Source organism: Vicia villosa, linkage group LG7, assembly GCF_029867415.1.
Source record: "Vicia villosa cultivar HV-30 ecotype Madison, WI linkage group LG7, Vvil1.0, whole genome shotgun sequence".
In the NCBI taxonomy this organism is placed as follows: Eukaryota; Viridiplantae; Streptophyta; class Magnoliopsida; order Fabales; family Fabaceae; genus Vicia; species Vicia villosa.
Genome location: NC_081186.1, coordinates 38,513,614 through 38,538,241, shown reverse-complemented (window position 1 = coordinate 38,538,241; position 24,628 = coordinate 38,513,614). Strand labels below are relative to the sequence as shown.

General features: G+C 41.5%; 1 protein-coding gene across 1 annotated transcript; it reads left to right on the top strand.

Annotated features, from left to right (window-relative positions):
* The first annotated feature begins 7,123 nt into the window (after positions 1–7,123).
* LOC131618896 (uncharacterized) lies at positions 7,124–21,651 on the top strand. The gene is made up of 4 exons (XM_058890051.1): positions 7,124–7,307; positions 7,452–7,960; positions 8,087–8,696; positions 21,644–21,651. The coding sequence occupies exons 1-4, from the start codon at positions 7,124–7,126 to the stop codon at positions 21,649–21,651; spliced, it is 1,311 nt and encodes a 436-aa protein (XP_058746034.1).
* Positions 21,652–24,628: the final 2,977 nt, after the last annotated feature.

Genomic DNA, 24,628 nt, shown 5'->3' with positions numbered 1-24,628 from the left:
ATTAGTGAGATTAAGCTTAAACTTTAAGAGAAATATCACTGTTGTGATTATAGCTTTTCAGAAGCATTGTAATACTCTTAGAATTGATTACATTAATTTGTAAGTAACTAGAGTGATCAAGAGTGATCAGGATACTCTAGGAAGTCTTAGCTTGTGTCTAAGCAGTTGTAACTAGAGTGATCACGTGGTGGTCAGGATACTCTAGAAAGTCTTAGCTTGTGTCTAAGCAGTTGTTCCTAGAGTGATCAGGTTGTGATCAGGATACTCTAGAAGACTTAGTCGTGGGCTAAGTGGAAAACCATTGTAATCTGTTGAGATTAGTGGATTAAATCCTCAGGTGAGGTAAATCACTCCAAGGGGGTGGACTGGAGTAGTTTAGTTAACAACGAACCAGGATAAAAATAACTGTGCAAATTGTTTTTATCGTTCAAGTTTTTAGACTACACTTATTCAAACCACCCTTTCTAAGTGTTTTTCTATCCTTCAATTGGCATCAGAGCGCCGGTTCTAAGGTGCAAGCACTTAACCGTGTTTAGAAAAGATTCAGGAAGAGAAAAACGCTTCAGTAAAAGATGGCTGGTGAAATTCCAACAAACTCACCTGCATCCACATCTAGCTCTGCTGAGCAATATAATGGTAACAATGGTTATACTAGACCACCAGTATTTGATGGTGAAAACTTTGAATACTAGAAAGATAAACTAGAAAGTTACTTTCTTGGTCTAGATGGTGAACTATGGGATCTTCTGATGGATGGTTACAAACATCCAGTGAAAGCTAGTGGCGTAAGGCTTACAAGGCAAGAAATGGATGATTATCAGAAGAAGCATTTCAAGAATCATCATAAATGTAGGACTGTTTTGCTGAATGTTATCTCTCATGCTGAGTATGAGAAGATATCTAACATGGAAACGGCTTATGATATATATGAGTCATTAAAAATGACCCATGAGGGAAATGCTCAAGTCAAGGAGACTAAAGCTCTTCCTCTAATCCAGAGATATGAAGCCTTCAAGATGGAGGATGATGAAAACATTGAGAAGATGTTCTCAAGATTTCAAACGCTAACTGCTGGATTGAGAGTTCTGGATAAAGGCTACACCAAGGCTGATCATGTAAAGAAGATCATCAGAAGCTTACCCAGAAGATGGGGTCCAATGGTGACTGCATTCAAGATTGCCAAGAATCTGAATGAAGCTTCTTTGGAAGAGCTTATCAGTGCCTTGAGAAGCCATGAAATAGAGCTGGATGCAAACGAGCCTCAGAAGAAAGGTAAGTCTATTGCATTAAAATCTAATGTTAAAAATGTACTAAAACGCTTTTCAGGCTAGAGAAGAAGATTCTGAAGAATCAGAATTAGAAGAAGAAGATGAACTGTCCATGATCTCCAGAAGGGTAAACCGAATCTGGAAGAGCAAACAAAGGAAGTTCAAAGGCTTCAGAAGTTCAAAGAGATTTGAACGAGGAGAATCTTCTGGTGACAGAAGATCTGACAAGAAGAAGGTTGTCTGCTATGAGTGCAATGAGCCTGGACATTTCAAGAATGAATGTCCAAAACATCAGAAGGAGAATCCCAAGAAGAAGTTTCATAAGAAGAAAGGTCTTATGGCAACATGGGATGATTCTGAATTAGAATCAGAATCAGACTCTGAAGGAGAGCAAGCCAACTTCGCGCTGATGGCTACAGAAGATGATGGATCAGAATCTACATCAGAATCAGATTCTGAAGAGGTATTTTCTGAACTATCTAGAGAAGAGTTAGTTTCCAGTTTAACAGAACTTCTGGAACTCAAGGCTCATCTTAGTATTGTCATACCCCAAATTTGTCCTACCCTATTCATACGGCTTATGATTCATGTACATACATCACCTAGGTCATAACTCTCACTCATGCATTCATATCATGGGTGCTATTCGAAGGCTAGCAAGAAAAAGCTTTGTTGCAAAGAATTTCGATCAGAGAATAAGAAAACAGAGGTAGAATCATGTGGCTCTATGTTCATTAAAGTCCTCCTGGATTGGGGTGTCTTTCTACTTCAAATCAGGGCATTGATTGAAGGATAGTAGCTTGTAAATCATCCGGTTCTTTAAATCAGGGTTTCTTTGACCAAAGTCGACCAGTTGACCTTCTAGTCAACATTTAATCAGGAGTGGTTTCTATGTGTGAAAAGCTTCTCGTACTGACCACGTGGATGTGTTTGTTTGACTGGATTTGATTGGAGGAGATTTAATCGGGAATTTCACCAATAGTCGGAAAAACCAGAACAGTTGACTTTTGGGGTCAAAATCAGAAAAATTATTCAAATATTGACTTTTGGTGGAAGATCAGTCAAGAAAAGTCAAAGAATGGATAAAATCGGGAGTTCGACAAAAAGTCGCCAAAATAGCAAAAAGAGAAGTTTCCAACACTTAGAAAATTTTCGATGCTTTAAATCTTGTCGAGCAGCCCACTTCAGCACTAGATTACACGTGGCAAATGACAGTTTTTGAAGAAAATTCCAACATCAAAGTTGTTCCTCTCATGGAGGGGAACAACTTTGTAGTTGGACACTTTCTCATTTGAAGCTTGTATGAAGAGTTAAAGTGGTGTGAAGTTGCTGAAAATTCATTTTAACCAAGTCATAATCCAAGTCACAAGTCAGGTCATGACCTGGCATTTCAGCAAACACATGGCATGCCAAATCTCCAGCCATTTTTAGAGCTCTACAGAAGTGCCATGAATGCAAACTTGGTATCATTCTCTTCTTTGCCATCTCCTCTATCCATTGAGACAATAATTGGAATAATTGAACAAATATTGAGTGAGATGCAAGCTTTCAAAGTAGTGCCCTCACACTGGCCAGAATGCAGCATCAGGCAGGCCAAGATCCAGGTCACGCGCAAGGCATTTCTACGAACACATGGTGGGCCGAATTCAAGCCCAATTTTCTCCCTCTATAAGTTCCCATTGAGGTCAAGCTTTGTGTCAAAATACTCATTGCTATGTCCTCTTTCCAACAAGCCATAGAAGGAAATTATTGAATGTGTGTGGAGCCAGATAAGAAGACTCAAAGTTATGTCCTGACCAAGTCTTGTCCTTGCTAGAAATCTGGGCCAATTCCATGTCACATGCGCGTGGAGTCTATACAAGGATGACACAACAAGTTCATGGCTACTTTTCTTCCATCTCTAGACGCCAATTCAAGGTCTTCCAAACATCAAACCTCTTGTGCCTTATACCCTCTTCACGTTGAGCTAAGGAGCGGGTCATGTTATGGACCATAGCTTGAGATATGTGCACATGAAGATAAGCTCGTGGACATTAATAAGTTGCGTGTGAGGTACCATGACGTAAAGCTGCAACACACATGGAATATCCATTTTTCACCATGCATGGGGGAGGCACGTGAAAAGCACCTCAAAGAGTTACCTCATTTGCAAAAGCCTTAGTCACTAAGCATGGAAAGGGAATATTACACTAAACACTCCACACCATAATCACCATGCATCACCACTTCATGCTATATAAACATAACACGCTTCATTTTCATCCTCTCTCAAGTTACACTCTCATTTTTTTCATTTCTCAAAAATTCTCTCCTCACTCTCTTCTCTCTCGGATCTTTTTTTCTCTCTTCCATCACTCACAAAGTTTGTTACAACTTGTAACAAACTCAACGAACTCAACCATCAACCTCCCTCACCACCACTGCAACCACCGTGAAACACCATCTCCACCACCACTAGCCACTGTCAGCAAACACCATCTCCGCCACCACCGACCACCATCACCCTCTCCTATCTTAACAATCATCACCTTCATCTCCAACTCAGAATCATCGGCAATGGCAAGAGCTAGTGGATCTTCATCATCTTACTAAGAGCTACAAGAATCTTGCAAAGCTGAGTTTAAGTCTAAGATCGAAGTTATACTTTGAGGAGTTATTGCTATCATCACCGAGGAGCTCAGAAATTCTCAGAGTTCTCTTTCATCCTTCTTCGATTCAAGATCCAGGTAAGTAAGCTTCTAAGATCCTCTTAGCATAACAGATCTCATGCCATAGGTTCTTGCACCGGCGCATTCAATTATGAGCTCTTGAAGTTTGATTTCTGTTTGCACGAAATATATCATTGTTTCGTTGTTTGAACCCTATAGATGAATGCTATGATAATTGTGGATGCAACGATATGATTAGAGAAGAGTTCCGGTTAAGTTCAAGTTGTGATAGATTTTAGAACGTGGTTCGGTTTGTTTGTTAGAGAAAGAATTAATGAAAACTAATGACGGATCCATAATCTACGGCGGAAACCGAGTAGGACAGTGGTGTCACTTCTAATTTCTGGAAAAAAGGTCCGCCGTCGCCGCCGTAACCCCCATCGGAGAAGACGACCGGAGGCTGCACTCCGGCGTCTCTATGCATGCATGAGTTCTAGTCTCCTATCCTACGTGGCGCGTCCCCATTGGAATGTTTCCTCTCATTTTGTTAACTTTGTTTTATTTTCAATCATTGGGGATGCGCGTTGGCTGATTCTGATTGGCCAGTAGTTTATTTTGTCTTATGTGACTTAAAAGATTCATGACCAATTGATGCTAGTGTGTTGGTGCTACGTTACACTTTACTCAAAAAAGGGAATAATCACATGCTGAAGCATAATAAGTGAATAAATGAAATGGTGAGAAATGTGAGCATTGGGCCGTGAGATCTTGGGCCTTGTAACATGTTCAGAATCATACTCCTCCGTAGCTAACGTACCACCGTCCCCTGCATCTGGGCCTAAACGCTGTCCCTATTCCCACCCCCTGAATCAGGCCCAGTTTCCTGCTTTAGCTAATTTTAGTTCATTTTTTAAAATACTATCACACCCCCTGCTGTCTAGATTGTAGATTTTATTTTAACTTTTGTTTTCTTTTACTTTTAGCTTCATAAATCCTTTCTAACTCAAGTAAAAATGCATAAAATTTGTTTTTAGATATTGTAGATTGACTAGATAATTGTCACGACTTTTGTTAGTTTTCTAATTGTTTTGATCTTTTAATAAATCTTTCTTTTACAATATTTGAATATTCTTTGTATCGACACTTCTTTGTAAATAACTCTCTAATAGACTTAGAAATAATTTTAGTCTCGATTTCCTTTCATAGATTTAATTGATGCATGTGTGTTTGTGGATAATAGTTTGTTTGATATAATTCTCAATTTTATTTGTCGCATATTGATTTTCCTTTACCTATTCCATGTATAGTTTTTGTTAATAAATTGCATAGTTTATTTTAGATCCCTTTTGTACATAAATAGGAATTACAAATTAGACTAGAATTTAGGATAGTTCCTTTCTTTCTTTTTTTTCTTTTCAACTTTTAAAATACTTAATAAAAACCGATGAAGATCATACCGTTACTATATTTCATGGTAGGAAAGAAATGATTGAGGTGTAGGCCTCGATGTATGTTCTTTCCTACTTAGCGGAGAAGAAATGATTGAGGTGTGAAGCCTCGGTGTATTTCTTAACCGTTATTTAGAGAAACGATCGTGGTGTAGGCCTCGATGTGCATTCTCTAAATATCCACAAAAGAACTCTTTTTGTATCTCTTTTACTTAGCGGAGAAGAAATGATTGAGGTGTGAAGCCTCGATGTATTTCTTAACCGTTGTTTAGAGAAACGATTGTGGCGTAGGCCTCGATGTGCGTTCTCTAAATATGCAAAACAAAACTCTTTTTGGTATGATCTAAGTCACAGATTAAAATCCCCATAAAAAACACCAACCAAAAACACTTCAAAAAACCTAATAAATGGTCAGACTTAAACAAAAGTGAGGAAGTGATGCGAGACCTTGTAGTGGGTTCTCGTCATCATGGAATTACCCTTAAAAGATACAAACCAATCTCTTTTTCTCCTTTCTAAGGGCAAGTTATCTCCGCTCCATTGCATCCTAGGCTGTCCCCTTGTGCAAGAGCGTGAGCGTTAACGCCGCCCAACTAAAAAACACAAAAAACAAACAGAAAATCGTTAGCCGAGCTACGGTAACTCTGATTCCTGAAAAGGATACGTAGGCAGCGGGGTAGGGCCCGTGCGAGTACAATTCTTTATTTTCCCTACATTTTGCATTCATTTCGCATTTAGACATAGACATAGTTAGACACCCATTAGATAGAAACAAACATAGGTGGATACCATCGAGTACGATGGGCGTGAGGGGTGCTAGTACCTTCCCCTCGCGTAACCGACTCCCGTACCTTGATTCTCTGGTCGCAAGACCCTGTTCCTTCCTTTGTTAGGTTTTCTGATATTCCTTTCCCTTATGGGATAAATATATTGGTGGCGACTCTGTTCATTTTTCGCGAGCGTGCGACAGCTGGCGACTCTGCTAGGGATGTTGCTAGACCTGTTGCTGGTCCATCCTTAGTGAGTCGATCCTAGCCTGCGTTTGTTTGTTTATTTACTGGGTGTTTATTTGTTTTTATGTCTATACCTTGTATATATGTTTGCATGTTTACTTTTCTGCCTGCATATCATGTTTATTTCTGTTTGCACATCATGCATATGGATTATATTCTGTGTTCCTTGGGGTCTTCTGTTCTGTTTTGCAGGTTGGGTGGGATTGTTCTATGAGGTAAAAGGCCCAATACCCAGGCCATGAGTGATACCTTAGGAACTAGGAATAGAGTGGCCATGACGGACAGAGGACGTATGTCTGATTGATCCGATCATGTATCCACGGGCAGAGCTTGGTTGAAAGAGGCAATATCGTATGATTACGCCTACTTTCAATCCTCTGTTGGCTTTTTTGACCTACCTTGACCTAGACTACACCCGTGAGCGGGGAGGGATATACATGACAGGTACCGTTGGTGACCGTTCTGTTCTGCTGATGACTTGTGTTCTCATGGTTTCATTGTGCCTATGCCGGACCTTTGATCCTGCAACGTCCGATCTTATCCAGAGGCAACACACACTTCTCCTATGTGGGGAAACTTCCATTGCATCATTTACATCATGGCATATTTACCTTCCAAAAAAAAAAAAAAGAAAAGAAAGAAAAGATGTAGTAAAAAAAAAAAAGAAAAAAAAGAAGAAAAATAGTATTATTTCTCATATGCATGCCATTTTTCAGGGTATCCGAGGTTATTACTTTTCATCCAGGATGGCTAGCAACGTGACCGCTACCAGAGAAGCTACAAGGCGTACTCACACTTACAGTTTCCATCGCGAAGGTTTGGTTCAGTTGGGGCAATTGGGTGGATTGATCACCGGTCATAATAAAACTGTGTTCACTGAGAATTATGGAAACATCTTGACTCTTTTGGACTCACACGTCGACGAATGGGGTTTATCTACTCTTCTCCAGTTCTATGATCCTGACTTGCGTTGTTTCACCTTCTCAGGCTATCAGTTGGCTCCCACTCTCGAGGAGTACTCTCACTTTCTCAATATCAAGATTCAACACAAGGTTCCTTTCGTGTGTGTCCCAGAGAAACCAGATTTGAACAACATTGCCAACGCTCTTTATTTGAGCATAGGAGATGTTCATGGAAATTGGAAAAAGAACGGTAACACCCATGGTTTCTATATGAGTTTCTTGGTTGAGAGGGCCCAAGAGTTGGCTAACAAAAAGATGTGGGAGGCCTTCAACGCCCTTCTGGCCGTTTTGATTTATGGGATCGTGATGTTCCCTAACATTCACAAGTTCGTTGATCTGGCTGCTATATGTCTTTTGGTGGAAAAGAATCCGGTCCCTACTTTGCTAGCCGATACGTACTATTCTGTTCACTCTCGATATGGGAAAGGAGGAGCCATAAGAAATTGTTTGCCGTTGTTATACACCTGGTTTAAGTCCCACCTGCCTACAAGTGGTCCTTTCATTACTTCTACTCAGAAATGGCCTCAAAGGATCATGGGGCTTACCGGAAATGACATTGTCTGGTGTCCCACTGGAATGGATGTGGAGAAAGTTATAACTAGCTGTGGTACTTTTGACAACGTTCCTCTCATAGGAACAAAAGGTGTTATCAATTATAATCCTAAGCTAGCGCTGCGTCAATTGGGTTTTGCACTTGAAAACAAGCCTTTGGACAAAGAGATATTTGAATCCGTTTGCTTTGAGAAGGGAACCGATCTAAAAGGTTTAGAAAAAGTGGTAAGTGCCTGGAATGACATCCATACGAGTGATCAGATTTCTCTAGGTGAAAAGAATGTCGTTGCCAAACAAGCCTACACGGATTGGGTTGAAAATAGAGTTAAAGATCGCCTGTTGCCTTTCCCGAAGGTTAACCCATTGTACAAGCAACCACCTAAGGTTCCAACTACCACTATGCCTGCTGAGAATTGCATCCCAGTAAATATGGAAAGCACCCAATTGCACGAAAAGAAGTCAGATGCGCAACCGAAACTTTGTCTTGTGGACCAGAAAAAGGTTGAGTTGACACACGAAGCCAAAATGCTGAAGGGAGGATCTTCCAGAGTTCAAAAGAGGGCTAGAACCGAAAAGGGTGAAAGAGATACTACTGTTACTGTCGAGGATCACCAAAAGATCCTAAAAAGGGCCATGAAAGAAGCAGAAGAGAAACTCAAGCGAGAGTACCGAGAAGACTTGAAAGCTTATAAGCTCAAGATAGAAAGGGATGCTAGAGTTGAAGTAAAGAATATGAAAAAGAAACTGGAAGAAGAGGCCACTCGAAGAATGGCAGTTGAGACTCAACTTAAAGGAAGTCACCTCCGTAATACTCGACTAACAGAAGAAAATGCCAAGCTCAGAGATCGAATGATGGAGGACATATCTGAGAAGGATTATCTCCCAGAATGCAAAGGATGTGACGAACTCAGGGAGTGCTGCAAGAAGCTAGATGGGCATTTGTTTCGCAAAGATGAGGTGATCCAAAGCCTTCTTAAAGGAAGAGATCGAGAAGCAACCAAGAAGCTGTTTGATGAAACTAAGAAGTGGAGCGACGAGCACTTCAGACAAGGAGGACCTCTGTTTTATATTCAGATGGATTGATGTTTGAGTCTGTATGTTGCGACCACCACCAGACTTGTTGGATGGGGTCTTTTATTTCCATTGTTGAACTATCTTGTTGATGTATGGCTTGCCCAAGTTTAAATTTCTTGTTATGAATAAAAAGAACTAGTTTCTCTTGGCACTTATCTTTTGTCACATTGTTAGCTATTCTGGATCAATATTAAATCTTGGATACTCTGAAAATGGCACATCACGTCATACGCACACATGCACTCATACATTCACATTATCACATTGCATTTTTCAGGTTATTGTACAAGAAACTAATTGGGGTCCCTTTCAGATCCAGATTTCTTTTCCGACGACGAAGCTGACTTTCTTACATCCTTACCGTACCCGGAGCAACGAGAGACTCATGGATCAATTTGAGCAGAACCAAGCTGCCCTCCGTAGGGATATGGATGTTATGGGGGAGAGAATGGCCCAACTTATGGAGACTCTCCATGCCGTCGTTCAAGGACAGGACGAGCTCAGAAAGAGCGTCGCCAGTTTGGTCAAAGATACTCCTACCAATTCTGCTGACGGAGGGGTGAAAACTAAAGAGACTCCTATTAATGAGACACTTAAAGTGGTGGACGACCACCATGAGGTTATTGATCTTGAACATGATCTCACTGCTGAGTTGACCGAGACTGCTAAGATGTACCAAGCTCTTGAAGAACGCCTTAAAGCCGTTGAGGTTGCTAAAACTTCGAGTTTTAACACTGCTGCTATGTGCTTAGTACCTGGGATTGTTATTCCCCCGAAGTTCAAGGTGCCAGATTTTGATAAGTACAAGGGAATTACCTGCCCAGAGACTCACATTCGTTCCTACTGCCGTAAGATGGCCGCTCACGCTGAGAACGAACCTCTGCTTATGCACTTCTTCCAGGATAGTCTCACTGGAGCCCCGTTGGAGTGGTATATGAAACTCGAGAGGTCTAATGTCAGTACTTGGGGAGAACTTGTTGATGCCTTCCTGAAACAATACCACTACAATACTGCTATGGCTCCTAGCCGTGCCCAACTGCAGAATATGTCACAGAAATCTGAAGAGTCCTTTAAAGAATACGCCCAGAGATGGCGTGAACTTGCTGCCCGAGTTCAACCTCCCTTATTGGACCGAGAATTGATTGACCTGTTTATGGGGACTCTGAAAGGGCCGTATCTTCAGCACATGGTTAGTAATACTTCTCCTTCTTTTTCGGATGTGGTCATCATTGGTGAGAGGGTTGAGAACTGTGTCAAAGCTGGTACCATTCAAGGTGTTACTAATCCTAACAACTCAAGTGGTAATGGTAAGAAGCCGTATTCTGGGTTTGTGAAGAAGAAGGAAGGTGAGACTAGCACCGCTTCTGTTGACCAAAGCCGAGCTCCTGCATATTCTGCTGTTCCACCTCCTTATTACCCGATGCCTTATGCTGTGCCTGGTCCGTATGTCCCTCAAGCATATGCTGCTGCTCTTCCACAACCATGGATGGCACCTCAACAGCCTTTCGTACCACAACAACAAGCTGCTGCTCCTCAGAATCGTCAACAGAACCCTAGGCCTCAAGGTCAAAGGGGCCCGCAAAGAACAAGATTCCAAGATAGGCGTATCGATCCGGTTCCGATGTCATATGCTCAGCTTCTCCCTCAGTTGCTTGCTGGTCAATTGGTACAACTCCGTGAACTTGGACCTCCACCTAGTCCTCTCCCTCCCGGTTATGATGTTAATGCTCGATGTGAATTTCATTCAGGGGCTCCAGGCCATACTATTGAAAAGTGTAGAGCATTCAAATTGAAGGTTCAGGATCTCCTTGACGACAAGCTTATCTCGTTCGCTCCTACTGGTCCTAATGTGCAGAATAATCCTATGCCTCCTCATGCTAGTACGACCAATGCTATTGAGTTATGTGATGATCAGATCCTGGTAAATGATGTTAATGAGGTTAGGATGCCGCTAGCAGTTGTCAGAGAGTATCTTATGCAACAAAAGGTTTTGTGTGAACTACATGATTACTGTTTGCAATGCTCTTCTAATCCTGAGGAGTGCACTAGGTTGAGAGAAGAAATCCAGGAATTAATGGATGAAGGTGTTCTTAGAGTGGAAAGGGTCGTTCCTGTCAAAGATGTGGCTACTTTAGAGATCCCTTACTACCCTGCTGAGATATCGAAGACTCAGGACACTTCTTTGGTCATTCATGCTCCAAGTACTCCTTTGGTCATTCAGGCTCCGAGGACTCCGTTGGTTATTCAGGTTCCAAATGTTCCTTCGACTCCTTCAACCTCGTCTCTTGTTCCCTCTCCTGTGAGTGATTCTAAGGCTGTTCCTTGGAGTTATAATGCCGTGTATATTCGAGGGAAGAAGTTTGACTGTCCTCCAGTGGGTACTTCGAGTATCACAAATATTACTGGCACTAGTGGCATTACCCGTAGTGGTCGGATCTTTGCTGCCCCTCCTCCGCCTCCTAAAGAGACCAACAAAGAGGCTAGTACACAAGCAAAAGGAAAGCAAGTTGCTGTTGATCCTCCTGCAACACGTAATGCCCAAGATGCCGAACAACTCTTGAAAATCATTAAGAAAAGTGATTACAAAGTGATTGACCAACTTGATCAGACCCAAGCCAAGATCTCCATCCTGTCGCTCTTGGTACATTCTGAAGCTCATCGTGATGCTCTGATGAAAGTTCTGGCTTCCGCTCACGTGACTCAAGACATTACCGTGCCTCAGTTTGAAGGGGTTGTGACCAACATTGCTGCTGGTAATTGTTTGGGTTTTTCTGATGATGAGCTTCCACCTGAGGGTAGAGCACACAACAAAGCGTTGCATATCTCCGTCAAGTGTCTGGATGCTGTGTTGTCTCGAGTTCTGATTGATACCGGTTCTTCTCTTAATGTGATGCCCAAGGCTACTTTGTTTAAGCTGAGTATGGATGGGATTATGATGAGACCATGCACTATGAGTGTCAGAGCGTTTGATGGCTCCAGAAGGTCCGTAGAAGGGGAAATTGATCTGCCTGTTTTGATTGGCCCTCACATGTTCTATATTGCCTTCTATGTCATGGATATAAGTCCTTCATACACTTGCCTCTTGGGTCGTCCCTGGATCCATGCTGCTGGGGCTGTGACATCTACCCTCCATCAGTGTTTGAAATTTGTTGTGAATGACAAGATTGTTGTGATCACCGGTGAAGAGGATTTGATTGTCAATAATCTGGCGTCATACCGTTATGTTGAAGTGGAGGGAGAGATACAAGAGACACCTTTTCAAGCCTTAGAGATTGTGTCAGTTGACAAACTCCCTGTGGTCGAGAATAAGAAGGAACTCGGAACGCCCCTCTCGTCTTTAAATGATGCTAAGGCTTTCTTAGAAGCTGGTACTCCCCATAGTGCCTGGGGCAAACTGATTGATGTTCATGAGAAGCGAGACAAGTATGGCCTTGGGTATCAGCCATCTTCCTCTACTCAGCTCAGCATAAGTCCTGGAAAGAAGGTGATTCCCCCCATTTCTCAAGTGTTCGTCAGTGCAAGCACCAGTTCTGGAAGTCAGGTTCTCGCCGTGGATGATGATGATGAAGAAGATCTCTCCAGATTCATTTGCAATGCTGCGCCTGGACAGGAACTCAACAATTGGACTATCTTGGACATCCCCAAAGTCACTTTTATGGAGATGTAATTTTCTTGTTTCAATAAGTCATATGCTTCGCCCTTAGCATTTTTGACCTCTTGTACAAAGAAGGGCCCCCCATGTGTTTCAATTTGTTTAATATTGAATGAAAATCATATCTTCGCATGCAATTACTGTTCCATTTCTTCCATTTTAGTTTTTTACTTTAAAAACTTTTTCAAAAATGGCAAAGCTTTTTCCTTTTTTTCTCTTTTTATGTGTGGCATTCTAAGGCATAAATCATCCATCGTGCAGATCCGGCTCGAATTCCATCAAAAATGATAATGTTACAGTTCCACGTCTTAATATCCTTGAGAATCCAATTGACCAAGCTGATGAGGATAGTGGGGAAGATTGTGAAGTCCCCGAGGAATTGGCAAGACTTTTGAGACAAGAAGAGAAATCTATTCAGCCACATCAAGAAGCCATAGAAATCATCAACCTCGGTACAGAAGAAGCAAAAAGAGAGGTCAAAATAGGCGCCGCTTTGCAAAGTGATGTAAAGAGAAGGTTGATTGAGTTGCTTCGAGAGTATGATGATATCTTCGCCTGGTCATATGAAGACATGCCTGGTTTGGACACAGATATAGTTATGCACAGGCTACCTCTCAAACCAGAATGTCCACCTGTAAAGCAAAAACCACGAAGAACACGACCTGATATGGCTTTGAAAATCAAGGAAGAAGTTGAAAAACAGTTGAAGGCTGGTTTCTTATCTGTGTGTGAGTATCCTCCTTGGATTGCAAACATAGTACCTGTTCCTAAGAAGGACGGAAAGGTACGCATGTGTGTTGACTACCGAGATTTGAATAGGGCAAGTCCGAAGGATGATTTCCCTCTGCCTCATATTGATGTGCTAGTCGACAACACTGCTCAATATTCGGTGTTCTCCTTCATGGATGGTTTTTCTGGCTATAATCAAATAAAGATGGCTCCCGAAGATATGACCAAGACTACCTTTACTACTCCGTGGGGTACGTATTGTTATAAGGTGATGCCTTTTGGTCTTAAGAATGCTGGTGCAACATATCAACGAGCAATGGTGACACTCTTCCATGACATGATCCATAAAGAGATTGAGGTGTACGTCGATGATATGATTGCAAAATCCCAAACTGAGGAGGAACACTTGGTATATCTTGAGAAACTGTTTGCTCGTTTGCGTAAATTCAAGTTGAGGCTTAATCCAAACAAGTGCACTTTTGGAGTGCGATCTGGAAAGCTACTTGGATTCATTGTGAGCCAACGAGGGATTGAGGTCGACCCTGACAAAGTAAGAGCGATACAGAACATGCCAGCGCCGAAGAATGAAAAAGAAGTTCGAGGGTTCCTTGGAAGATTGAATTACATAGCCAGGTTCATTTCTCATCTCACTGATACTTGTGAACCCATCTTCAAACTGCTGCGCAAAAATCAAGATATCCGTTGGGATGATCGTTGTCAGGAAGCCTTTGAAAAGATCAAGCAGTATCTCCAAGAGCCACCAATTCTCATGCCTCCGGTTCCTGGGAGGCCGCTTCTTATGTACTTAACTGTGCTTGAGGGATCTATGGGGTGTGTGCTGGGCCAACATGACGAGTCTGGTCGAAAAGAGTGCGCCATTTATTACCTGAGCAAAAAGTTTACCGATTGTGAATCCCGCTACTCACTACTCGAGAAAACTTGCTGTGCTTTGGTATGGGCTGCTCGCCGACTGAGGCAGTATATGTTGACTCATACCACTCTATTGATCTCCAAAATGGACCCGATAAAGTACATCTTTGAAAAACCGGCTCTTACAGGAAGGCTAGCCCGATGGCAAATGCTTTTGTCAGAATACGACATCCAGTATGTCACACAGAAGGCCATCAAAGGAAGTGTCCTTGCAGATCATCTTGCTCATCAGCCATTAGAAGAGTATCAGTCAATGAAGTTTGACTTTCCTGATGAAGATATCATGAAACTGGATGATAGTGAGGGACCCGAGCCAGGAGAGCGATGGACTCTCACGTTCGACGGTGCATCAAATGCTATGGGCCATGGTATTGGGGCAGTTTTGACTTCTCCTCGTCAAACCCACATCCCTTTCACAGCTAGAATATGCTTTGATTGCACAAACAATGTCGCAGAGTACGAAGCTTGCATAATGGGCATTGAAGCAGCCATTGATATGAGGATCAAGATCCTTGAGGTTTATGGGGATTCTGCATTGGTCATACATCAAGTAAGAGGTGATTGGGAAACACGACACCCCAATTTAGTTCCTTATAAGGACTATATCTTAGAGTTGTTGCCCGCTTTCGAGGAAATCACTTTCAATCATATTCCCCGAGAGGAAAATCAATTGGCAGATGCTCTGGCTACTTTGGCGGCTATGTTCAGAGTTAGCTCCCCTAAAGAAGTACCAGACATAACGATCCTCCGTTACAAAGAGCCTGCCCATGTGTTCCCTGCTCATTGTCTCACTACTGAAGATGTGTATGATGAAAAGCCATGGTATTACGACATCAAGAGGTATGTTGAGAAGCAAGAGTATCCCGAAGATGCCACGATTGGTGATAAGCGAACGCTTCGAAGGTTAGCATCCAAATTCTTCTTGTCAGGAGACGTCCTGTACAAAAGAAACTATGATTCAGTTTTGCTCAGATGCGTGGATAGACACGAAGCAGAATTGATCATGCGGGAAATTCATGAAGGATCTTTTGGAACTCATTCCAATGGACATTCTATGGCCAAAAAGATCTTGCGAGCAGGATATTATTGGATGACGATTGAAAGTGATTGTTATGTGTATGTGAAGAAATGTCACAAATGCCAAGTGTATGCTGACAGAATTCATGTCCCTCCAACTCCTCTGAACGTTCTGACATCACCTTGGCCTTTTGCTATGTGGGGCATAGACATGATTGGGCGCATAGAGCCACAAGCTTCAAATGGGCACAGATTTATTCTTGTTGCTATCGACTACTTCACCAAATGGGTTGAAGCTGCTTCTTACAAGAATGTAACCAAGCAAGTCGTGACTCGCTTCATCAAGAAAGAGATCATATGCCGATATGGGGTTCCAAACAAGATCATCACTGATAATGGGTCCAATCTTAATAACAAGATGATGGCAGAGTTGTGCGAAGAGTTCAAGATTGAACACCACAATTCATCACCCTATCGGCCAAAGATGAATGGCGCAGTCGAAGCTGCTAACAAGAATATAAAGAAGATCGTCCAGAAGATGGTCAGAACGTATAAGGACTGGCATGAAATGTTACCGTTTGCTTTGCATGGCTATAGAACTTCGGTTCGTACTTCAACTGGGGCAACTCCCTTCTCTCTTGTCTACGGTATGGAGGCCGTACTACCTGTCGAAGTGGAAATTCCTTCGTTGAGAGTCTTGATGGACGCCAAACTCGATGAAACTGAATGGGTTCAAACGAGGCTTGATCATCTCAATCTAATTGAGGAGAAACGCTTATCTGCTATCTGCCATGGCCAGTTGTACCAAAAGAGGATCAAGAAAGCGTATGACAAGAAGATTCGGCCTCGAGAATTCCACACAGGTGACCTAGTCGTAAGGAAGGTCTTGCCAATTCATACCGATCCAAGGGGCAAATGGACTCCCAACTATGAGGGACCATACATTGTGAAGAAAGCATTTTCAGGTGGTGCTTTAATCTTGACAAAGATGGATGGGGAAGACGTTCCACTCCCAGTCAATTCAGACTCAGTCAAAAAATACTACGCATAAAAGACCCGCTAGGTCGACGTACCTAGGCAAAAATAAGGGCATCCCGGCAAACCAAAAGGGTTTGGGAAAAAATTAGGGATAAAACAAAAAAGAGTAACCCGCTAAGTTGAAAACCCGAAAGGGTGGCTTAGGCAAAAAGGGGCATCCCGCTGGATTGAAAACCCGAAAGGGCGATCCAGGCAAAAGTTAGGGATCAAAAGCGAGAGGCTACAGTCTGAATATCCTTCACAAAGACCCCTATACGCCCTTCGCGGAACGGACAGATCAATCCAACCATTACCCTTCTGAAGCAAAGCATTGAGAGGATCGAGGATATGGGAACTGTAGCAATACCAGTTTTAATGGAAATTCGAGCATTTCTCTTTGCCATTTTGCTTTTTGCATTTTATTTTCCCTTCGCAACTACCTCATTTAGGAGTTGCTTCCTTGTACAGAAGCCTATTCATAGGCGTTCCATCAATAAAATGATCTTTTGATAAGAAGTGTTCTTTCCTGCTTTTCATTTTTTTCGCATGCAAGGTGTGATTTAATTCGTTATTAAACATTGCATTGAAAGCATGGGGAATAATAATCACAAAATCAAAACGAAACATGATGTTACGTAAACATAAAAGTGCTCTAAGGGGCACCATTTGCATCCAAACGTTGTTTTTCTGTGCAGGTTGCAGGTTCTAGTCGTTGTCTTGGCTTAAGACATGCCACAAAGGTCGTCACCATCCCGCGTGTAAGTTCAAGCATATAATTCATCAGTACTGATAAGCATAAGACACCGGAAGAAATCCATGTCCCTCCCCTACACGGCAGACAAAGAAGTGTCCATCAGAACCCATGTTTCCCCAAGCAGTATAGGATGTAAGGAAAGTCGAGCAAAGTCACTTCCTCCCCAACAGAGTTATGTTCTAACCCTCCACACAGTTGCCAACCATCTTTGGCACTATGAGGTTTTCAACGCCCACCCGCAATGGCGTCTCAAGATCACAAGCAACGGACCCCAATGATCCTACTCTTCTGTCCCACCAAGGGCCTTTATTTGGCACTCTCTGCATATAGTATTCATTGCATATAGCATTGCATCCTCGAAAGCGTAGCATATCCATTACAGTGGATCATTACGCCATAAAAAACTCAAACATGCATACGGAACATAAGCCAGATAATAGGAGCCAATGTTGAATCAGAACAATGACCCATCCTCTCAAAGTTGTTACCTGTACAAACTTTGCCTGATATCTGCTATCATACTACAAACACTTTTAAGCCATGGTGCCGATGCGAGGTATCTTCAATCTCTGATGAGTGTCTGACACAATGTCTTCTTTTGTCCCTCGATGTCGAGTCGATGTTGAGTCATAGGATCGCCACGAGATCTTATTCCTTTCCAAAGTGTGGAAAATCGCACGAGATTTTCTTTCGATGTTGAGTCATAAGATCGCCACGAGATCTTATTCCTTTCCGAAGTGTGGAAAATCGCACGAGATTTTCTTTCGATGTTGAGTCATAAGATCGCCACGAGATCTTATTCCTTTCCAAAGTGTGGAAAATCGCACGAGATTTTCTTTCGATGTTGAGTCATAAGATCGCCACGAGATCTTATTCCTTTCCAAAGTGTGGAAAATCGCACGAGATTTTCTTTCGATGTTGAGTCATAAGATCGCCACGAGATCTTATTCCTTTCCAAAGTGTGGAAAATCGCACGAGATTTTCTTTCGATGTTGAGTCATAAGATCGCCACGAGATCTTATTCCCTTTTCTTATGTTGACGAGTTGATCGCCACGAGATCCTCTTTCGATGTTGAGTCTTAGATTGCACGAGATCCCTCTTGTTTCAGTCCTAAAGATCGTACGAGATCTTTTCTTTCCTCTCCTGTTGTCGAGTCGATGTTGAGTCGTAGATCGCACGAGATCTATTCCCTTCCAGTCGTTGTTTCATGTAACACCCCCTTGGAAAACCTTGTATCGGCACCGTTACCACGTTACAAGCTATCACCACCATTCAAATCCATTACCCATTGTAAATTCTCCCACCAGAAAAACCAAAGAATTATCTTTCCCCAGCAGATATCAAAACAAAATAATAAAAGAATAAGGATCATACCATCTTTTCAGGACAAATTTCAGGTCTTGGTATTTAATCTTCTTCTATCTCGAATATTCGAAAGGCTAGCGCCAATCTCATTTCCGAGTATAAGACGATTAAATAGGGGCAGCTGTCATACCCCAAATTTGTCCTACCCTATTCATACGGCTTATGATTCATGTACATACATCACCTAGGTCATAACTCTCACTCATGCATTCATATCATGGGTGCTATTCGAAGGCTAGCAAGAAAAAGCTTTGTTGCAAAGAATTTTGATCAGAGAATAAGAAAACAGAGGTAGAATCATGTGGCTCTATGTTCATTAAAGTCCTCCTGGATTGGGGTGTCTTTCTACTTCAAATCAGGGCATTGATTGAAGGATAGTAGCTTGTAAATCATCCGGTTCTTTAAATCAGGGTTTCTTTGACCAAAGTCGACCAGTTGACCTTCTAGTCAACATTTAATCAGGAGTGGTTTCTATGTGTGAAAAGCTTCTCGTACTGACCACGTGGATGTGTTTGTTTGACTGGATTTGATTGGAGGAGATTTAATCGGGAATTTCACCAATAGTCGGAAAAACCAGAACAGTTGACTTTTGGGGTCAAAATCAGAAAAATTATTCAAATATTGACTTTTGGTGGAAGATCAGTCAAGAAAAGTCAAAGAATGGATAAAATCGGGAGTTCGACAAAAAGTCGCCAAAATAGCAAAAAGAGAAGTTTCCAACACTTAGAAAATTTTCGATGCTTTAAATCTTGTCGAGCAGCCCACTTCAGCACTAGATTACACGTGGCAAATGACAGTTTTTGAAGAAAATTCCAACATCAAAGTTGTTCCTCTCATGGAGGGGAACAACTTTGTAGTTGGACACTTTCTCATTTGAAGCTTGTATGAAGAGTTAAAGTGGTGTGAAGTTGCTGAAAATTCATTTTAACCAAGTCATAATCCAAGTCACAAGTCAGGTCATGACCTGGCATTTCAGCAAACACATGGCATGCCAAATCTCCAGCCATTTTTAGAGCTCTACAGAAGTGCCATGAATGCAAACTTGGTATCATTCTCTTCTTTGCCATCTCCTCTATCCATTGAGACAATAATTGGAATAATTGAACAAATATTGAGTGAGATGCAAGCTTTCAAAGTAGTGCCCTCACACTGGCCAGAATGCAGCATCAGGCAGGCCAAGATCCAGGTCACGCGCAAGGCATTTCTACGAACACATGGTGGGCCGAATTCAAGCCCAATTTTCTCCCTCTATAAGTTCCCATTGAGGTCAAGCTTTGTGTCAAAATACTCATTGCTATGTCCTCTTTCCAACAAGCCATAGAAGGAAATTATTGAATGTGTGTGGAGCCAGATAAGAAGACTCAAAGTTATGTCCTGACCAAGTCTTGTCCTTGCTAGAAATCTGGGCCAATTCCATGTCACATGCGCGTGGAGTCTATACAAGGATGACACAACAAGTTCATGGCTACTTTTCTTCCATCTCTAGACGCCAATTCAAGGTCTTCCAAACATCAAACCTCTTGTGCCTTATACCCTCTTCACGTTGAGCTAAGGAGCGGGTCATGTTATGGACCATAGCTTGAGATATGTGCACATGAAGATAAGCTCGTGGACATTAATAAGTTGCGTGTGAGGTACCATGACGTAAAGCTGCAACACACATGGAATATCCATTTTTCACCATGCATGGGGGAGGCACGTGAAAAGCACCTCAAAGAGTTACCTCATTTGCAAAAGCCTTAGTCACTAAGCATGGAAAGGGAATATTACACTAAACACTCCACACCATAATCACCATGCATCACCACTTCATGCTATATAAACATAACACGCTTCATTTTCATCCTCTCTCAAGTTACACTCTCATTTTTTTCATTTCTCAAAAATTCTCTCCTCACTCTCTTCTCTCTCGGATCTTTTTTTCTCTCTTCCATCACTCACAAAGTTTGTTACAACTTGTAACAAACTCAACGAACTCAACCATCAACCTCCCTCACCACCACTGCAACCACCGTGAAACACCATCTCCACCACCACTAGCCACTGTCAGCAAACACCATCTCCGCCACCACCGACCACCATCACCCTCTCCTATCTTAACAATCATCACCTTCATCTCCAACTCAGAATCATCGGCAATGGCAAGAGCTAGTGGATCTTCATCATCTTACTAAGAGCTACAAGAATCTTGCAAAGCTGAGTTTAAGTCTAAGATCGAAGTTATACTTTGAGGAGTTATTGCTCTCATCACCGAGGAGCTCAGAAATTCTCAGAGTTCTCTTTCATCCTTCTTCGATTCAAGATCCAGGTAAGTAAGCTTCTAAGATCCTCTTAGCATAACAGATCTCATGCCATAGGTTCTTGCACCGGCGCATTCAATTATGAGCTCTTGAAGTTTGATTTCTGTTTGCACGAAATATATCATTGTTTCGTTGTTTGAACCCTATAGATGAATGCTATGATAATTGTGGATGCAACGATATGATTAGAGAAGAGTTCCGGTTAAGTTCAAGTTGTGATAGATTTTAGAACGTGGTTCGGTTTGTTTGTTAGAGAAAGAATTAATGAAAACTAATGACGGATCCATAATCTACGGCGGAAACCGAGTAGGACAGTGGTGTCACTTCTAATTTCTGGAAAAAAGGTCCGCCGTCGCCGCCGTAACCCCCATCGGAGAAGACGACCGGAGGCTGCACTCCGGCGTCTCTATGCATGCATGAGTTCTAGTCTCCTATCCTACGTGGCGCGTCCCCATTGGAATGTTTCCTCTCATTTTGTTAACTTTGTTTTATTTTCAATCATTGGGGATGCGCGTTGGCTGATTCTGATTGGCCAGTAGTTTATTTTGTCTTATGTGACTTAAAAGATTCATGACCAATTGATGCTAGTGTGTTGGTGCTACGTTACACTTTACTCAAAAAAGGGAATAATCACATGCTGAAGCATAATAAGTGAATAAATGAAATGGTGAGAAATGTGAGCATTGGGCCGTGAGATCTTGGGCCTTGTAACATGTTCAGAATCATACTCCTCCGTAGCTAACGTACCACCGTCCCCTGCATCTGGGCCTAAACGCTGTCCCTATTCCCACCCCCTGAATCAGGCCCAGTTTCCTGCTTTAGCTAATTTTAGTTCATTTTTTAAAATACTATCACACCCCCTGCTGTCTAGATTGTAGATTTTATTTTAACTTTTGTTTTCTTTTACTTTTAGCTTCATAAATCCTTTCTAACTCAAGTAAAAATGCATAAAATTTGTTTTTAGATATTGTAGATTGACTAGATAATTGTCACGACTTTTGTTAGTTTTCTAATTGTTTTGATCTTTTAATAAATCTTTCTTTTACAATATTTGAATATTCTTTGTATCGACACTTCTTTGTAAATAACTCTCTAATAGACTTAGAAATAATTTTAGTCTCGATTTCCTTTCATAGATTTAATTGATGCATGTGTGTTTGTGGATAATAGTTTGTTTGATATAATTCTCAATTTTATTTGTCGCATATTGATTTTCCTTTACCTATTCCATGTATAGTTTTTGTTAATAAATTGCATAGTTTATTTTAGATCCCTTTTGTACATAAATAGGAATTACAAATTAGACTAGAATTTAGGATAGTTCCTTTCTTTCTTTTTTTTCTTTTCAACTTTTAAAATACTTAATAAAAACCGATGAAGATCATACCGTTACTATATTTCATGGTAGGAAAGAAATGATTGAGGTGTAGGCCTCGATGTATGTTCTTTCCTACTTAGCGGAGAAGAAATGATTGAGGTGTGAAGCCTCGGTGTATTTCTTAACCGTTATTTAGAGAAACGATCGTGGTGTAGGCCTCGATGTGCATTCTCTAAATATCCACAAAAGAACTCTTTTTGTATCTCTTTTACTTAGCGGAGAAGAAATGATTGAGGTGTGAAGCCTCGATGTATTTCTTAACCGTTGTTTAGAGAAACGATTGTGGCGTAGGCCTCGATGTGCGTTCTCTAAATATGCAAAACAAAACTCTTTTTGGTATGATCTAAGTCACAGATTAAAATCCCCATAAAAAACACCAACCAAAAACACTTCAAAAAACCTAATAAATGGCCAGACTTAAACAAAAGTGAGGAAGTGATGCGAGACCTTGTAGTGGGTTCTCGTCATCATGGAATTACCCTTAAAAGATACAAACCAATCTCTTTTTCTCCTTTCTAAGGGCAAGTTATCTCCGCTCCATTGCATCCTAGGCTGTCCCCTTGTGCAAGAGCGTGAGCGTTAACGCCGCCCAACTAAAAAACACAAAAAACAAACAGAAAATCGTTAGCCGAGCTACGGTAACTCTGATTCCTGAAAAGGATACGTAGGCAGCGGGGTAGGGCCCGTGCGAGTACAATTCTTTATTTTCCCTACATTTTGCATTCATTTCGCATTTAGACATAGACATAGTTAGACACCCATTAGATAGAAACAAACATAGGTGGATACCATCGAGTACGATGGGCGTGAGGGGTGCTAGTACCTTCCCCTCGCGTAACCGACTCCCGTACCTTGATTCTCTGGTCGCAAGACCCTGTTCCTTCCTTTGTTAGGTTTTCTGATATTCCTTTCCCTTATGGGATAAATATATTGGTGGCGACTCTGTTCATTTTTCGCGAGCGTGCGACAAGTATCAAATACAAAAAGCTGAAGAAGGAGTTTGAATTTGAAACTAAGAAGCTGGAAGTGGATAATTCTGAACTGAAGGAAAAAGTTTTAAATCTATCCAAAGATAGTGGATCTCCTTCTGAAACAGAAAAATCCATTCCAAGTCTCAATCAGATTCTGAAAGAATATGACTCGAGCTTCAGAAAGTTCTTATCTAGAAGTATTGGCAGAAGTCATCTTGCTTCTATGATATATGGTGTTTCTGGAAACAGAAGGTTTGGCTTTGGCTATGAGGGTGATACCTCACATAAATTTGAACCTATTGATGATCTGAAGATCACATACAAGCCATTGTATGATCAGTTCAAATATGGCCATGCACATGATATTAGGCTCACTTCACATGCACAGAGCTTTAATACTGTTCACACCAAGAAGCATGTGACACATCCTAAGAAATATCATGCTGACAAACCTAAAGAATATCATGTTGTTCCTCCTGTTAAATATTATGCTAAACCCAAGTTCAATCAGAACTTGAGGAGAACTAACAAGAAAGGACCCAAGAAATTGTGGGTACCTAAGGAGAAGATAATTTCTGTTGCAGATATCCTTGGCTGCAAAGAGGACAAAAAGGAAAATGTCATGGTACCTGGACTCTGGGTGCTCGCGACACATGACGGGAAGAAGGTCTACATTCCAAGACCTGGTGCTTAAACCAGGTGGAGAAGTCAATTTTGGAGGAGATCAGAAGGGCAAAATCATTGGCTCTGGAACCATAAGTCTTGGTAACTCTCCTTCCATAACTAATGTACTTCTTGTAGAAGGATTAACACATAACTTATTGTCCATAAGTCAATTAAGTGACAATGGTTATGATATAATCTTCAATCAAAAGTTTTGCAAGGCTGTAAGTCAGAAGGATGGCTCAATCCTATTTACAGGTAAGAGAAAGAACAACATTTATAAGATTGATCTTTCTGATCTTGAGAAGCAGAAGGTGACTTGCCTTATGTCTGTTTCTGAAGAGCAATGGGTCTGGCACAGAAGATTAGGACATGCTAGTTTGAGAAAGATTTCACAGATTAACAAACTAAATCTGGTCAGAGGACTCCCTAATCTGAAATACAAATCAGATGCTCTTTGTGAAGCATGTCAGAAGGGCATGTTCTCCAAACCTGCATTCAAGTCTAAGAATGTTGTTTCTTCCTCAAGGCCGTTAGAACTCTTGCACATTGATCTGTTTGGCCCAGTCAAAACAGCATCTGTCAGAGGGAAGAAATATGGATTAGTCATCGTAGATGATTATAGCCGCTGGACATGGGTAAAGTTCTTAAAACACAAGGATGAGTCTCACTTAGTGTTCTTTGAATTCTGCACGCAGATCCAATCTGAGAAGGAGTGCAAGATCATTAAGGTCAGAAGTGATCATGGTGGCAAATTTGAGAACAGATTCTTTGAGGAGTTCTTCAAAGAAAATGGTATTGCCCATGATTTCTCTTGCCCTATAACTCCACAACAAAATGGAGTTGTAGAGCGAAAGAATAGGACTCTACAAGAAATGGCCAGAAC